Source organism: Macaca thibetana, chromosome 6, assembly GCF_024542745.1.
Source record: "Macaca thibetana thibetana isolate TM-01 chromosome 6, ASM2454274v1, whole genome shotgun sequence".
In the NCBI taxonomy this organism is placed as follows: Eukaryota; Metazoa; Chordata; class Mammalia; order Primates; family Cercopithecidae; genus Macaca; species Macaca thibetana.
In genome coordinates this window covers 38,374,336-38,391,434 of record NC_065583.1, presented here as the reverse complement: position 1 = coordinate 38,391,434, position 17,099 = coordinate 38,374,336, and the positions used below count along the sequence as shown (strand labels likewise).

At 36.9% G+C, this 17,099-nt stretch overlaps 1 protein-coding gene across 3 annotated transcripts in view; it reads right to left on the bottom strand.

Moving 5' to 3' along the window:
- NR3C1 (nuclear receptor subfamily 3 group C member 1) overlaps positions 1 to 17,099 on the bottom strand; it is a 456,865-nt gene that overhangs the window by 28,814 nt on the left and 410,952 nt on the right. For 2 of the 3 annotated variants that reach the window (XM_050794919.1, XM_050794920.1), the window contains 2 exons: positions 8,268 to 8,437; positions 3,335 to 3,451 (listed from right to left, as the gene is read on the bottom strand). In XM_050794919.1, coding sequence (XP_050650876.1) covers positions 3,335 to 3,451; positions 8,268 to 8,437 — 287 coding nt within the window. The remainder of the gene's footprint in view (positions 1 to 3,334; positions 3,452 to 8,267; positions 8,438 to 17,099) is intronic. The other variant, XM_050794921.1, reaches the window with a different exon arrangement.

The window sequence follows — 17,099 nt, the reverse complement described above, 5'->3', positions numbered from 1 at the left end:
TTGCAGTCCTAAGTTACATTTATGAAGAGACTTGGGCAAAGTTACTCTGGGGCTATCATCGAAACTTCCTGGCTTAGGGGAAGCACTCTGATGAACAAGAGAATATTTCTGAAGGTTGTAAAAAAAAAAAAAAAAAAAAAAAAGGTGTGAAACACATGGCTCATCTATATTGTAAGTATTAGGGTCTGCCAAAGATTCCTGGCAAACATACATGCCAGGCCAAATACAGATTTTATGTATACTGGGGTTAGTTTAATACAAAAATGATACTTTTACAGTAAAACCACACACACAAACCCTAAGAACTTTTTAAAGCCGTTCTTTCAATTCATCTACAAGTAGAACTGGATCAACTATATGATATGTGCCACACAGTACATATCATAGTATGAAATAACAAGCTAGAATTTTCTTCTACTACGTAGTATAAAAATGGATATAAAGTAAATCATGGCCCTACTCAAAGGTGTTTTTAATAATATGAGGGTCCAAAAAGTAGAAGAATGTGTGTCAAAGACTAACATGTAGTAGTTTTTAACAAATGCCAATTTCTACACTAACTGGATATGTTATACTGACAATTTATAAGAACATATAATTGGTTATTTTTAATACAATATTTTGAGAAACTGCAGCCTAAATTGTATGCTTAAATTTTATTCATGTAAGAAAAATTTCTGATGTCCAACAAAAGATTCAACTGGAAATGACAGTGATGGCATAATTAATAGAAAAATCAGATGTCAGTCACTGCCTTGGGTCGTCTTCTAGTGCAGTAAGGGCAAAGAGCACTGCAATTGCTATTAAACTGTAAGAGGGAGGAAAAAACAGACAAATTTCATAGCCTAGTCCATCAAAATCATTACTTTGTAGTTGATGTATCTTTTTTGTTTTGATGAAAGAAGTTCCTTGTAGTTTGGATAGGGAGAAATTGCCCAGAAAAACATTATATGCTTAAAGCTCCAAAGACCTTAAACTTCACGTGTATTCAGAAAAGCATCTAAAAATGTTACTGGGTAAGCAACCACAATATATTAGAGGTACAACAAAATTTTATTTGGGTTTGTCCTTTGAGCTTCATTCAAAATCTATTTCTAAATATAAAATAGCTAAAATGAAAAAATGAATATTAGAGAAAATTGGGACCAGAGAAAATAACCCAAAGGGCACTAAAAACTCAAGTGTCTTAATATATATTTAAATGGTCAAAGTATATTACATACATAGGAGATTAGAAAGCAGCAAGATGAAACTGGTAAAATCTGGACAGAGATCTGGTATCTAAGAAAGTGGGGAATACTGTATTTATAACAAAAATAAACTACCCTTGGGGAACTGAAAGCAAACTTCTGTGTGCATTTTTTAGTTAATCTCTGCAGTTTTTATAACATTTACAAGAAAGTGGGCAGTTATCATTTTATGTAAATCAATGTTTAACATGCTGACACTCTGCAGTTAAGTTTAAATAGCCTGGGCAAACCTAGATAGAGTTGTGTGTGTGGTTTGGGGAATTAGACTCTTCATAGTCATACCCATAAATCTATTTTCTGTTTACCAAGATGTACATACACAGTGTGTGCTAGATAGCACCAACAATTAGTCTCTCCTATCAAAAGAACCACATAGGTCAGTTGCAGTGGCTCACACCTGTAATCCCAGCACTTTGGGAGGCCACATTGGGAGGATCACTTAAGGCCAGGAGTTAGACACCAGCCTGGGCAACATAGCAAGACTCCTTTGTCTCTACAAAAAACTAAAAAAAAAATTAAAAAAATAATCAGCTGGGTGTGGTAGTGTACATCTGTAACCCTATGGGGTGGGAAGATGGCTTGAGTCTTAGGAGTTCAAGGCTGCAGTGAGCCATGTTCATGCCACTGCACTCCAGCCTGGGTGACAAGAGTTAGACTCTGTCTCTAAAATAACAATAATCATCATAATCATAAAAAGAACCACATGGTTTCCATTCTCTCTCAGTACTGCCTGCCGTCTCTTATCTGGAGGACTGCCATATTCATTTAATTGGTCTCTCCATGTAAGATCAGTCTTTGTAAAATACAAATCTGATCATGTCTCTGCCCTTATTTTTCATCTATCTAATTCCTACTCAGCTGGTAGATTTAAAATTCAATGTTACTTCTTCCTTGACTTCCAAGGAACTAGGTGACCTTCCTCTTGTTCCTGTGGCCTTATGCTCTCTATGGTGTGCCATGCTATTTTGTGACTGATTCTGCAACCTAACTAGCCAGTAAACTGCTTGAATACAGGCACCATTTTACTCATTTTATATCTAGTTACTGCCTCGCTGGTGTGTATTTGTTGAATAAAAGTGCTAATCTCACAATAAATACTAAGCCTATGTGTTATTAGATCACACTACCTTCACAGAACTTGCAATTTCAACCACAGCAGAATTCCAAACTTTTTTCAGAGGAAAATTTTTTAATGCTGAGATCAGTGTTAATTATACAACTTGTTATATAAACAGGGATATGAAACTCGAACTTATAACTAGTTTCAGGTTTCTTTTTTTTTTTCTCCCCCTGGGACAGAGTCTTGCTCTGTCGCCAAGCTGGAGTGCAATGACATGATCTCGGCTCACTGCAACCTCTGCCTCCCGGGTTCAAGCAATTCTCCTGCCTCAGCCTCCTGAGTAGCTGGGATTACAGGTGCACGCCACCATGCCCAGCTAATTTTTGTATTTTTAGTAGAGACAAGGTTTCACCATGTTAGCCAGGATGGTCTCGATCTCTTGACCTCATGATCTGCCTGCCTTGGTCTCCCAAAGTGCTGGGATTACAGGTGTGAGCCACTGCGCCCGGCCCAGGTTTCTTCTTTACTTGAAAACCAAAACAAAACCCATCCAGTTCTTCCTTGAGGATTTTTTTCCCCACACCCCCTTTGAAGATCTGTAATAAAACATAGATCTCCAAGTAAAAGGTGTGCTTTTAAAAGGCAAACAGAAAAATGGACATGTAAATATGTATGAAACAGAAACATTCCCAACCTTAGGGAATAGTTTTGAGGTTGAAAAAAGGAGTAAGAATAATCAAGTTGCTGCATGTTGTATAAGTTTCATTATTACATAATTTCCTTTCTTCGTATATAGTCTGGCTGTACTGAATTCAGTGTGTGTAAGAACTAGTGGATAAACAGAATATGACACACTCATGAAAAAAAGTTCCCATTTTTATTGGGCAGTAACATTATGCTAGTCAAGCATATATATACTGAACTGACTACATTATTACATCTGCTTCCTTGTATCTTCAAACGTAAAATGATAAATTTTTATAAGCTACAGAGACAAACAATTGCTTTCAGATATTTACATTACCTTCCAGGTTCATTCCAGCCTGAAGACATTTTCGATAGCGGCATGCTGGGCAGTTTTTTCTTCGAATTTTATCGATGATGCAATCATTCCTTCCAGCACATAGGTAATTGTGCTGTCCTATATGGAATAAAAGGCACTATTAAAGTTTCACAGGTCTTCAAAGATATTTTTTATGGAGAGCCTCTATCTGTTTTTGTTTCCGGTGGAATGTAACCAAGGCACCCACAGGTATTGATTAGGGAAGTGTTCTTGCCCACATTGCCATTATGAGGTCGAGAGATCAAACAACAACAAAAAGAGTCTCCCTTTTTCTGTTCAACAAACTGAAAACAGTGCAATAAAAAACCTTACTGCAGTATTCACATATTTAAAAAAGTACACAAATCATCAGTGAACCACTTAATAAATTTTTACAAACCAAGAACCTTTATGTAATCAGGTTAACAGATCAAGAAACAGAACAGTACCCCAACAAGCCCCCTTTCTGCCCAATTCTAGCCAGTACCCAACAAGGGTAACTACTTTTTTGACAAACTGTGTTTTAAACAGTTTGATAGATTGTGGTTTTTTTTTTTTTGAGATGGAGTCTTGCTCTGTCGCCCAGGCTGGGAGTGTAGTAGTTTAGTGGCATGATCTCAGCTCACTGCAACCTCTGCCTCCCGGGTTCAAGCGATTCTCCTGCCTCAGCCTCCTGAAGTAGCTGGGATTACAGGTGCGTACCACCATGCCTGGCTACTTTTTGTATTTTTAGTAGAGACAAGGTTTCACCATGTTAGCCAGGATTGTCTCGATCTCATGACCTCATGATCCACCCGCCTCAGCTTCCCAATGTGCTAGGATTACAAGCATGAGCCACCGTGCCTGGCTGACAGATTGTGTTTTAAACACATAATAGTTTGGGGAAGATGGTTAACTGTATCAGGTTCAATTCTTTGTAAAGAATAGGCCACAAAATTGACGACTGGACTATAATTCACCTTTGTTCAGAGCTGCTCTCCAATGCCAAATATCTGTACCAGCTGTTTCAATTTCTTTTTGTACTCTATAAGTTTCCCAGCTTCTTTACTTGGATGCAAAATGGAAGCACTAACCCAATTCTATCTCCTATAAAGCAAAAGTAGGATCAATGGATACATCCATTGTTGAAGCAGTTATAATACAAAAAAGTTATACCTTATAAGGAATCTCTAAATCATTGTCCCACAGTTACCAGAAGAAAAAAATAGAAAAAAAATCACCCACTTATAATGAAAAATTCCAAAGTTTTGTTTATATCCAACTGAAATGTCAGGATGTGCACATTATGCCAATATTGATTTCTGTATCCCAGGTATGTCTTTTTTTTTTTTTTTTTGGGATGGAGTCTCACTGTGTCTCCCAGACTGGAGTGCAGTGGCGTCATCTCGGCTCACTGCAAGCTCCACCTCCTGGGTTCACGCCATTCTCCTGCCTCAGCCTCCCGAGTAGCTGGGACTACAGGCGCCCGCCACCACGCCTGGCTAATTTTTTGTATTTTTAGTAGAGACGGTTTCACTGTGTTAGCCAGGATGGTCTCGATCTCCTGACCTTGTGATCCACCCGCCTCGGCCTCCCAAAGTGCTGGGATCATAGGTGTGAGCCACCATGCCCGGCCCCAGGTATGTCTTTTGTGCAGCTAAGACTCTGAGCTATAGGATCAGAGGCACTGTACCTTCATAAGATAAAAATAGCCCTTTGTGGTTATTAGCATGAAGTTGGACACGTCTATCTATATGTTTCTTATCTATAAAATGAGGAGTTTTAACTAGTATTCACTATTTCACAACACATGGCCACGTACAGCTAATAGTCATTTCCTGTCAATCCATTCATTCATTCCTTGACTCATTTATTTGTTTATTTATTTTTAGACAAGTCCTTGCTATGTTGCCTAGGCTGGAGTACAGTGGTGTGTCATAGCTCACTGCAGCCTGAATCTCCTGCTTTAGCTTCCTAAGTAGCTGAGACTACAGGCACGATGCCTGGATAATTTTTTTTTTTTTTCCTGTATAGACAGGATATTGTTATATTGCTCCAGCTGGTCTCAAACTCCAGGTCTCAAGCAATCCTCCCATCTTGGCCTCCCAAACTGCTGGGATAATAGGTGTGAGCCACAGTGCCCAGCCCATTTTCCTGACAACCCTTCTGATAAGACAATGAGACATCTTATTTTGGAGTTCCTATGTCTTCTACTACTTGGTAAGTTCCCTTTCTATCTAATAGAAAGATGAGTCTTCAAGTCAGCTGAAATTTTGTGACATTATTTTGTTTACATGGTATTTATTTGTGTGGTTAAAATCTATTTTTGGCAAGTAATTCTGGTTTTCTATTTATGGTAGGTGTGGTAGCCAGCCTCCCAAGATGGCCCCCAGTGATCTCTGCCTCCTTGAATGCAGGGTCTTGTGTAGTCCCTTTTCGTCCTTCACCAGGATTGGTCTATGTGGCCAATAAAATACGGCAGAAGTGATGGCATGTTACGTGTGAAATCAGGTAATAAAAGAGAGTAGTTATGCTGCATTGATCACATACTCTCTTGGATCATTTGTTATGGGGGATGTAAATTATAACACTACTCACGTTACTCCACAGAGACCGCAAGGATGCCAGCTTTGGCCAGTGTAGTAGTCCCACCTATTGATTAGAGGCAAAAGTAAAGCCCACCCCTGCCTAGTGCAAAGCTCCAAATAAAGTGCAACAACTTGCTAATAACCATATTATACTATGCCAATTTTGAGGGATAACCTATAATTCTAGGAGGTATTAAGAATGGAGTCCTAAGTGTATGATGTAAATAATACAAGTTGCATCTTTATAATTGTTTAAGAAAGTGTTCTAAAATATGTATCTGGGCTTTAAGGCATATTTCTATTGTGTCTGGATAGAAAAACAGAAGAATTGCTGAGCTAGGTTATCAAAGGACTGCAGAATTTTAGAGCTGTAAAGGGCTTTTTGAGAACATTAAAATCCAAATAAAGGAAGAAACAGAGCAAAAACTTAACATACTCTACAATTTAACCTTTCTTATTAATCATGTAATCTCACCATCATACTTCACTTAAATACTTAAATAACAAACATTTAATAGTATAGCTAATAGTCAATTAAATTTTACCTAAAAACAGTATAGGAATTTAATTTTAAAGCAGGGATTAAGCACAGAGGGTATATGGCCTGAACTGGTCTTCTATAAGGGAGGTATGTTTAGCTTTGTTTTCTGTTCTAATTGCACTTGGATGCTTTTAGGTAGGGCATGTGTGCACTCTCTAATACTAACACGTGCCCTCCTCCCCACAACTGTATTACATTTAGCCAAAATGACACATAGTTGGTCTCTATAAGCATCTGAATTTGTACTGTTTTAAAGAACAATTTTAATTCAAATGGAGGAAAGTAAACATTTTTAATAGCCATATTTAAGGCTTCATTGTGAAATTCACCTTCAAAAATCAGTTTGTCAGTATTTATTACATACAGTACAGATGCTCTTTAAGACAAAGTTACATCCAGATAAACCCATTATAAGTTAATAGTGCATTTTTCGATTTAAGATATTTTCAATTCACAATGGGTTTACCTGGAGGCAACCCCACTGTAAGTCAAGGAGCATACTGAATGCATATCACTTTCCCACCATCATAAAAGTTGAAAAATCGTTAAGTCAGGGACTGTCTTACTATTATCACTGCATTTATATCATGGAAATACTTAGGCAGTTAAGAAAGCGAGTAGTAAAGTGAGGACACGAAGATGCTTCCGTCTTTTGCGTATGTGTTAAATAACATCCACTTTATTAGGAGCATTGCACTAGGCAGGGCTGGGCTTTACTTTTGACTCTAATCAATAGGTGGGACTACTACACTGGCCAAAGCTGGCATCCTTGTAACCTCTGTGGTGTAATATGAGTAATTTTATAATTTGCTAATGTATTAAAAAGTAAAACAAAAGAAAATGACTCATCTAACTCTCATGGATATGCAAACACAACATGAGACAAATAATCCTCATACAATGAATGAATAATAAATATGTTTCTTAAAAAATTAATATAATCACACCTTTAGGCCACACTGCTTTCAAACTTTAGAAATAACTAAATTATATGACTATTTTTTTTCCAAGAGGAGTCACTGGTAATATTAGGAAATTTTAGACTCTCTTCTAATAGGTTTGCTGTGGAATGAATTTCTCCTTTAGGAAGATAATGCTGTTGCCCTGTCAGCAGTCTGAATCCATAACAAAGTAAGATTTATATTAATACAACATTTATATAGTGAAATCACTTTCTCTAAAATACCTTTCCTGACCTCCTCAGGCCGAGTTTCTCTCTCCCTCCTCCGAATTATAATCTCTGCACCTTGTCACTGTTAACTCATCTTTCACTTCAGTGGAGTGTGACTTCCCAGAGGGTAAGGATCAGGTCTTATTGGTATTTATACCACTTAGCACAGTGCCCTGGCTTAATAGAAAAAAAATGAATAAGAAATGAAATGAATGTCTTTTTTTTTCCTGTCGCAGTTCTCACTGTGTCTCACATTTTTGCCAGGCCAGTATAGGTGTTGACTTTGAAATCTATTAGCTTATGGAAGTTAAAGCCCATATTTCTACGCAATGAACATTATGTTATGCCCAAACTTAACACCATCATTTCGTATGATAGTACTTTCTTATAGTGTTACCTTATGCTCCCTGACCAAACTCCCAGGCATCAACTTATACTTTTCTATTTCATTCTAGATCTTTTTGTGTTGTTGTTTTAAATAATTTACTGCACATTAGAGGACCTAGAAGTCACCCTCCTCTCCCCTCTTAACTGATATTTAGCCTTCATGGGCTTTGCATATAATGGAAATTTCAAAATCCACCCTGAGAAATGAAAACCAAGTAGAGGAAAAATAAAACTCTTCAAAACACACACTACCTTCCACTGCTCTTTTGAAGAAAACTTTACAGCTTCCACAAGTTAAGACTCCATAATGACATCCTGATGCTTCATCAGAGCACACCAGGCAGAGTTTCGGAGGTGGTCCTGTTGTTGCTGTTGAGGAGCTGGATGGAGGAGAGCTTACATCTGGTCTCATGCTGGGGCTAAAGAAGGGGAAGAACAGTGTTATGATTTAACTGTCAAAGAAATATCAAAATACAGTTCTCTTAGCTTCTCACTTCATAGTCAGAATGCGCACACTGAACTCTGGCTTCAAGTGCTAGCAGGCACTAAAATATCCTATCTAAATATATTCAAATCATGTTATATTCTTCTTTAAACAAAATTAAGAATGAGGTCATTTCTTTTGAAGTGTCTCCAAAATAGAATGGTGTGGTTCTGGTTCACTTCGTTTTTTTTTTTTTTTTTTTTTTTTTTTAGATGCTTAGGATTTGTTTATTTTTATAATCACCTTTATTAAGGTGTCATACACAATAACACTGACTGTTTTCTAAATCTATAATTTATGGCTTTCGTTAAATAGTCACATAACTACTATCACAATCAGGAGAGAGGATATTTCCATCATCCTAAAAAGATGCCTCCTATGCCTTTAATTGCTTAGGACATAATTTTTTTCCTAATTTAAGATCTTATACAGGCATCTTTTAAAATTCAATCAAGTGTCGTTACAATTCTACCCATGTTTCCCATTAGAGTCAAAATGTTTTTACAATCTTAAAAGTTTTGTCCCATGTCTCTCAATTCCTAATATCATCTTGGCTGAAACCACAATTTCATATGACTCAGACAAGACTGATCCAGAAACATTTCTATAACCTTCCTGTCTGGCTTGTAGTAAGACTGGACAAAGCACTAGGCTTTCAAAAGTGAGTTCCATTCTGCCCACTCCACTCTATGACTCTTTGGCCTGAAGAAAAAGATAGAAATGTGAATCTGCTTCTTTTACTAGTCTAGTCTCTAACATTTTTCATTTTCTCACCACAAAGAGTGCCGGTCTAGTGATTACTAGGTGTTTAAAAGATAATTTGTTGTTTTAAAAATTTTCAATCTCAAAGAAAAGTTGAAAGAATTGTACAATAGATATATACTTTTTACCAATATTCACCAATTCTTAACATTTTGCCACATTTGCTGATAAAGATGTATTTTTATAAACCAACGAAACAGTGATCTTTTTATTACTGGAGGAAAAATTAATTATTGCATTTCATATTACATGATACAATGGTTTTCAATGTTGTATCTTCCTAAGGAATTTTCCTCTTACGTGTTGACTTTAGAACTAGAACTGTATTATGCAGCTAAAATGATTTTGTAGCCTTCTGCTTATAATTAGAGACTGCCTATTCAATTTTTGGTTGTGTTCTTAAGCAAATCTTCAAAAACATGGATGCTGGCAACCTGTTGATTCTGGAATTCTACATACTAAAGTCTGTTTTGCTTATCATCTATACAAGTTCATAAACATACTAGTACCTCTCTCTAAACTTTTCTTAATTTGCCTTTTCTCTAAAAGAGATGGCACTTAGAAATAAACTTAAATTGGGTGTTAGTTGTCTCTGTTATCCTTTATTATCTTTCTTTTATTTCAGCCAATAACAGTAGTAAATTTCAATTACAAATATATTTAAACTAATTCACAGAGCAAAGTAACAAAAATTTTTTCTAGTTATCAGTCTGGTTATGAATTACATTTACCAAGTAACATATTTTGTTGCTATTGTTCTCTTTAGGAATAAAAGTTAAAAGGTAATAACTGTAGAATGACAATTTCTTTTATAAATGTTCCCTTAAGTAATTAAGCCAGTAAATTCAAATGCTCCCCCTAAATTCTGTCCTCAAATGAAGCTTCCTGAATCTTGCCAACTGTCTGCTTACCTAACAGCCTTAGTCACCAGGACAGCATTCCCACCACCCGAATTCTGGGAAAAGGCCCCAGGGTTTCACATTGTTCTCTGAACACTGTTAAGAAGAATTTCTAGATGCTTCCGTATTACAAGGCATTGATTCCCTGCTAGATTTGGGTGAGTGGACTGACTACATGTTGAAAGCCTGTAACAGAAGAGAAAAACCTGAAATGACTTCTGCTGTAGGTCCAGCACAGGCTACCCTGATTAATGGAAACTTGTGACTAATGTAGAGGAGCTGCTTTGGGCCAGAGTTTTACAGAGAAGTAGGAAGGTCCTGGAACAGGGAATGGTGCAACAATGTGTTGGGGAAGCAAAAACCTCTCTGGCTTCTATTCTGAAGATACTCCTATTCTTGCTCAGCCAATCTCTGTCACCTGACAGCTATTTTTAGGGACCAACCAGTTGTCTGTATATTAGTTTACAGAAAATGAGTGCATTGTTTAAAGGTTAGGACGGTATTCTGAAATGTTTCCCCAAGGAATTATATATACACACATATGCATATATAGTATGTATTTATATTTTAAATAATAGTTTGTAGTACTTTGTAGTTTTAGCTCTCAACAACCCTGTGAAAATGATGTCATCACCCCTGGATGTGGTCATACAGGCCGTGGCAGGTATGACCTATCTATGGTGAAGTTGACATGTTTTAGATCCCAGCTGTACCACTTCACAGCTTCTGTTACCTTGGATAGGTATCTACCAGTTTGACCCCTGTGTTTCCTCATCAGTAAACTGGGAAGGATATCACCTGTGTGTGTGTTGTGACAATAAGATAACACATAGAAAATCTACTACAAGTTCCTGCTTCAATACATGTTCATGTTCCTTTTTCTTTTTCAGAAACACTGAAGATTTTGTGAGTATTATATAAGTGGAAGGTGGTATTAACTCTAAATCCTAGGACCGTATTTCCCAAATTCTTAAATATTGGAATATATGCAAAACATGTTTAGGCCACTCAACTGTAAGCTACAGATGACAAGGGAAAGTAAAACTGAAATGAACAAATGGATTGATAATACAGTAGCTAAAAATCTGGAATCTTAATCAGGCTTTTGGCATCCCTTCAGGCAGTCATTCTGGGCTACATCTGATAAGAACTGAGTACATGGAAAGCTGCCAGATGTACCACAGATATCGGTGAAAAAAATCAATTTTTGTCATACAAATAGGAGGACTAAGATGGCCTATATTGAACACCACTGGAAAAAATGGATGAATGCTAAATGGTATTCAGTTGCAAGTTTGATATTGTTAAAAGGGCTAGGGTACAATAAAACAGTCAGAACTCAAGAGAAAACTATATGAAATTGACATCTTTTATTAAGGATAAGGATACATGGCAGAAGGAACCAAAAGTACACTATAGTAAGAGTGCATATTTCACCCCCTTTGAATGGGAAAGCTAAATGTCCTGGTCTTAAGGGCATCATTATCTGTAATAGTTATTGATTGCTCAATGTGTGTTCACAGCTATGCCAAACATTCTGAGAATGTTAAAAAGTTCCATTATGAACTATTGCTAGGGTGCTTGCTTTTAAGTGAAGAACCCTTGGAACAAAATGCCTTGTTCCAGGTGAGTACCTGAATGCTGGTGGTTCCCAATCAGAATGGCAAATGTAGTAGAAACTGAATAATTCCTGAAGCTGAGCTTTAATGTTAGAGTTCAGAGAGAGAAAACCATGCATAAAGCTAGATATGTCTACTTAATTTTCTCGCAAGCAAAGCAATTGCCACAAGGAGGATTACGGGTGAAAGTCATGGATGGATTATGAGTTAATCACACACCTTGAGAAGCATGTAAAATGTGCAGGTAAATTACACCCATTCATTCAGGCAGATGTTTCCTGGCACCTGAATGAAAGGCAGGCACTGTGAGGATCCAGTATCATGCTACAAATGATAACAAACCTTGAAACTCTGGTCTAGGAAGGAGTATCAGAGTATTTTGTAGCCGCCTCTTGTGTCTCAGTACTATTACAAAGAGAATCAGCTTTACATACAGACAAATCTGGGTTCAAATCCTAGCTCCAGTGCTCTAATAGCTGTGACAGTGGCTAGCTGACTTAACTTCTTTGAGTCTATTCCCTTATTAGTGCCATTTTAGGGGGTTTGTGTGGATTATATATATTAGAGTTATATAAAGCATTGTTACATACTTGTGATCATCACACAATAGGTTTCTACCCTACCCCCAAGGATTATCTTTTCTTCTTCCTTTCTGGAGGATCTCAGGGAAAGAGAAGTGCTACAGTCTTCCCTGTGAGCTTGCAGAAGGTTAATGGTCCTCCAGAAACTTAAGTTCAGGTAATTATAGATTTCCTTTTGTTGATACTACACCAACATTTGACAATTTAGCTTTTTAAAGATTTTAGTATTGCAATGTGGAATCCAAAACTGTTATCAATGAACTTTTGATTGTTACACTGAAATCTGTTAGTCTATCTTGCACTTTGAATGTATCTTTTACCCATGCATGATTTTCTATTATCATGCATTAGTCATTTGGAAAATACTGGTTCACTGAGTTATACAGATCTTTCAAATGTTGACATAATTCATAATAGAAAAGAGTCACATTTGTCAAGCTCACAGTGGCAGATATAAGTCTTCAAAAATGCTAATTTTTGCTTGAAACCTATATTTTATCAATTGGCAACAAATACTTTAAGTTGTTTTCCTTAAAGTGCTACGTTTACTTCAGTCATTTTGGGAAAACATCACCAAATACCCAAGGCTGAAAACCAGAGTTTATCTCTCATGGTATTCCATGAAAAAAAGGGGGTTAATTCACTGTTTAATCTTATACACACTTTTTTTTGAGACAACTATCAAATGCTATATGTGATGTAAGTGGATTATGCATCTTCTCATATTGTCACAGTGACATGAGAAAGACCACATGTATTTAAGGGTTGAAATTTAATGTAATTAATAATTTTTTTGCTTCTTCAAACATTTTAAGTGCATGGCAGTGAATACAGTTAACTACTGTATACTAAGATGCCAACAGTTTTACTCATCTTTGCTTTTGTACTATCAGTGCAAATGTTGACATAATGAAATGGCAAATAAAGTGTGTGTTACTGTGAAAATAGTCTGCCCTTTCAGGGGAGACTCCCAGGGCCCCATGGACCACACTGGAAGAATTGCTGTTATGGAGACTAGTAAAGTGAAGACTCTAAACCAGACAGGCTACAATTCATAACTTAACTCTACCATGTAATAGCTTGGTGACCTTTTAACCTTGCTCTGTCTCAATTGCTCTACTGCTAATAGGAGTGGTAATGTACTTGACAAAAGGATACAGTATTGCTTACTAAATTAGAGGCTTTCCCTGACAGAGAAAGGGGCAGAGTTGGTCAACTATTACCCAAATGACATGATTGGCTTAGTCTTCAATTTAAGTGAATTAATCGGCGATTTTTCAGTGTAATGCACTGGGAGGAAAAAAAAAGATACCACCTCAGAAAGCAAGTGTTAATATGGAAAAAATTTCCAGAAATACAGCTGCTATAACTGGATTAATTTTTTACAACTACCAATAGAATGGGTATATTCCCATTGGCTTGTCAGTTTTTGTGCAAATACCATAACACTGCAGTTCTCAACAGAGAGTAATTTTGCTCTCTAGGAGACACTTGGCAATGTCTGAAAACACTTTTGGTTATCACGGTGGGGGAAATGCTATTGGCATCTAAGGGAGACGAGGCGAGGGATGCTGTAACCATCCTACAAGGCACAGGACAGCCCCCACCACAAAGAAGTATCCAGCTTCAAATGTCAGTAATGCTGAGGATGAGAAAACCTGGCCATAAAGCTTTAAGCAACATAAAGTGGAAAAGAAAAAAAAAAAAGGACCAGAAACATTTTAAAACCTTCTAGACTATGCTTAAAAATGCAACAACTGCACTACTGAAGCAGCCCTAAACAGTCCACTCAAGAAAAGTCCAAAAAGAGATTCAAAACAGGGCTGAAGCCAAGCTATGGACTATACAGCTTAGTTATCAAGTACAGGATTGGCTTGAGCCAGTAATTTCTTTTTCCCTCTAGCGCTAGCACTAAAAGGTAGTTTTTACACATTAAAGTCACCTGCATTTTTCTTATCTTTGCTCAGTAGGAAAAACGTAAATACTCAGCTGCATACACCAGGTGATTATGTTTTCTGACTGCCCATTTATCTCTGCATTAGCTAAAGGATTACTGATTTGTTGGATAATAAGCTATGGAATAGTTTTCAAATCAAATAGAAAAATGCTTTAGGGGAAACCTTTCACAATATTTCTGTTAAATGGTTTTAGCAGAACACGTTTTATCTTATTTAACAAGCCAAAGAAAGACTGATTATTCTCTTTGCTTTGCATTTATTGAGAGAGGTTTGTATTGGTTTCAACTTTAGGTTCATATTAAGGTAGCCATCCAAACTCTGCATCATTTATATTCACTCCTCTTGGGGAGAGGGTTACAGCAACAAAACCTATACATTAATAGATTAAGAGAATTTTCAGTAAAGGATTTTTCAGACCTGTAAGACAGCAGTGGCCTAGTACTCAATGTCTCTGGGCTTGGTTTCCTTGTCTATAAAACGAAGGTCTTGATTTAATTAACTCCAAATAAGCTGGCCATGTCTTGCAAGGCGGGTTTGGGGATGGAAAAGTGGAGAGGAAAACACTTGGATTTATAAAGGGTTTCTTAGGTCCTGTGTATTTATTTGTAGAGAGAATATAATCATGTTATCTAAGCTACTTAAAGTCTAATCTGTTTCATAGAAATAATGTATTTCTTTCTCATTGGAAGAATTAATCCACTGTTTGGTCACTGTGTTTGGGTAACTTACTTCCTAACAGCTGTATCCTTTTTGGTTCTTGAAACCAAGTGTCAAAGATGGAGAAAAACAGAGTAAGTCTTGAGACCCCAAGCACTCCCTTCTCAGGCGGTGTGTTCTCAGTCCTGTTTGCTCAGGCTTGCATTAGGGGATGTGAGTTTTAAGGAGAAGCCATAATAGTACATTGAATGGTAAACAGAATACCAAGAACAAGTATGGTAAGAACAAAGACTGAAAACTTTTTCATTGCATGGTTATTTCTAGAATTAAGACTGGATTTTGTTCCCACCTTATGGTTCCTCACACATAAGAGCATACAAGGATAATAGATGGTTCAGACATTCAGAATTATGAACATGACATCTTCAAAGAAGGCAACAACATGTTGGAGACAATGGTGAAGTTGTCGCCTGTTTCCAACAAGGTATCTCGAGCATCTTTGAAATGCCATTTGTGTTCACCTCAAGTACAACAGTAACTTATTTCTAAATATTTTATTCGATTCTTAAAGAGAGATTTGAATTGCTCTCACTATGTTTAGAAATCCAGACTTACATGCAGAGATTTGCCAATTCTAACCCATCTTCCACATCCTATTTATTACTCCGTGTAACACTATGTCAGGACCTTTTCTTTCCCATCCACTCTGACCGCCGCCATTCTAATGCATGCCTTCCCTCACCTCTTGCTTTAACCACTGCAATGGTTGATACTAAGTAGTCCTTCTAGCACTGGCTTCTCTTTCCATTCTATTCCCCACACACTGCTAACACTCTTTTCTCAACATGATTAAAAATCTGAAGGGCTCCTCCACTGTGTATAGTACAAGCTCAATATGGTCCACAATTTGGTTCTTTTTTATTTTTCCAGTCATATGTCTTCTCACTCCCCTACATAATCCATGTAGTTTCTTTATCACTACAGGGATCCTGGATCCCACAAATATTTATCAAGGCCCTATGATAGGAGTAGCTTTTGCTAAGATCTGTTTTCCTTGTCTGAAGTGTCCACCATGGTATTTCTAATCCATGACAGCTTCTAGAATTCCTAAAACACTGCCATATAGCACTTTGCACAGATGATCCTATGTTACCTTTTGATGTATATGTATCCTGTTTCTATCAATAATTTCTTTTAGGGGCCCATGTCTTGGGTCTCTCCATATCACCAGCATCTTGTAAAATTTCAGTGTATGTTCACTTATTCTGCTTACTTATACTTTATATCTTTATCTGTTTTGCAAAAGAACTCTGAGACAACTAAATTTATGAGATTATAATCAGAATACAGGTATAATCTCACTATTACTAGGCACTATTATGCAAGCTCTTTCTTTGTATAGATTATCCCATTTAATCCTCTCCACAGACCTATGAGGTGGGTACTATTTTCAGCATTTATAGATGAGGAAACAAGATTTAGAAAACGTGAGTTGCCTAACGTGACCTAAGTAACTAGTAAAGTCAGGGTTCAAACCCAGGTCTTTCTGACACCAACATCAGTGTTCTTAAGCAATCTTCTTCCTTCTCCACTATGATAAAGTGTCAGAACTGAGAAGCTGAGGTCTATCCAGGCCTTCAACTTGAGAAATAATGCTTTGAACTTTGTAGGTTTGATGTCTTGGTAACATAATACAAAAAAGGTGGCAATTTTTTTCTGTCCCTGCTTCCAATCATGACCTGCAAATGAAGATTTCTGCCCAAATAGGGATTGCCAGACTAGGTCAAATAGGTAAAAACATTTGTCTTAAAATTGTGTGACAGTCTGTGTCATTTGACCTAATTTTCAGATGTTCCTCAAACTAATGTATATCTTATATTCCATAATTAGCAGTTCCTAAGTCCTACAAAGACATTTATAAAAACAAATGGAAATGCAGAACAGTTGTGTCTCTATTCATATCAATATAAAGGAAGGAAAAAGAACCCTCAGAAACAATCTCAACCTGATTTAAAGCCACACTACCCTTTCCTTCCCTCAAAGGCAAAGGCTTAATTCTTTAATTCTTAGATTCTCACATTAACATGAGAACTTCTTGGTTCCTCTGTCACGCCAGTATAC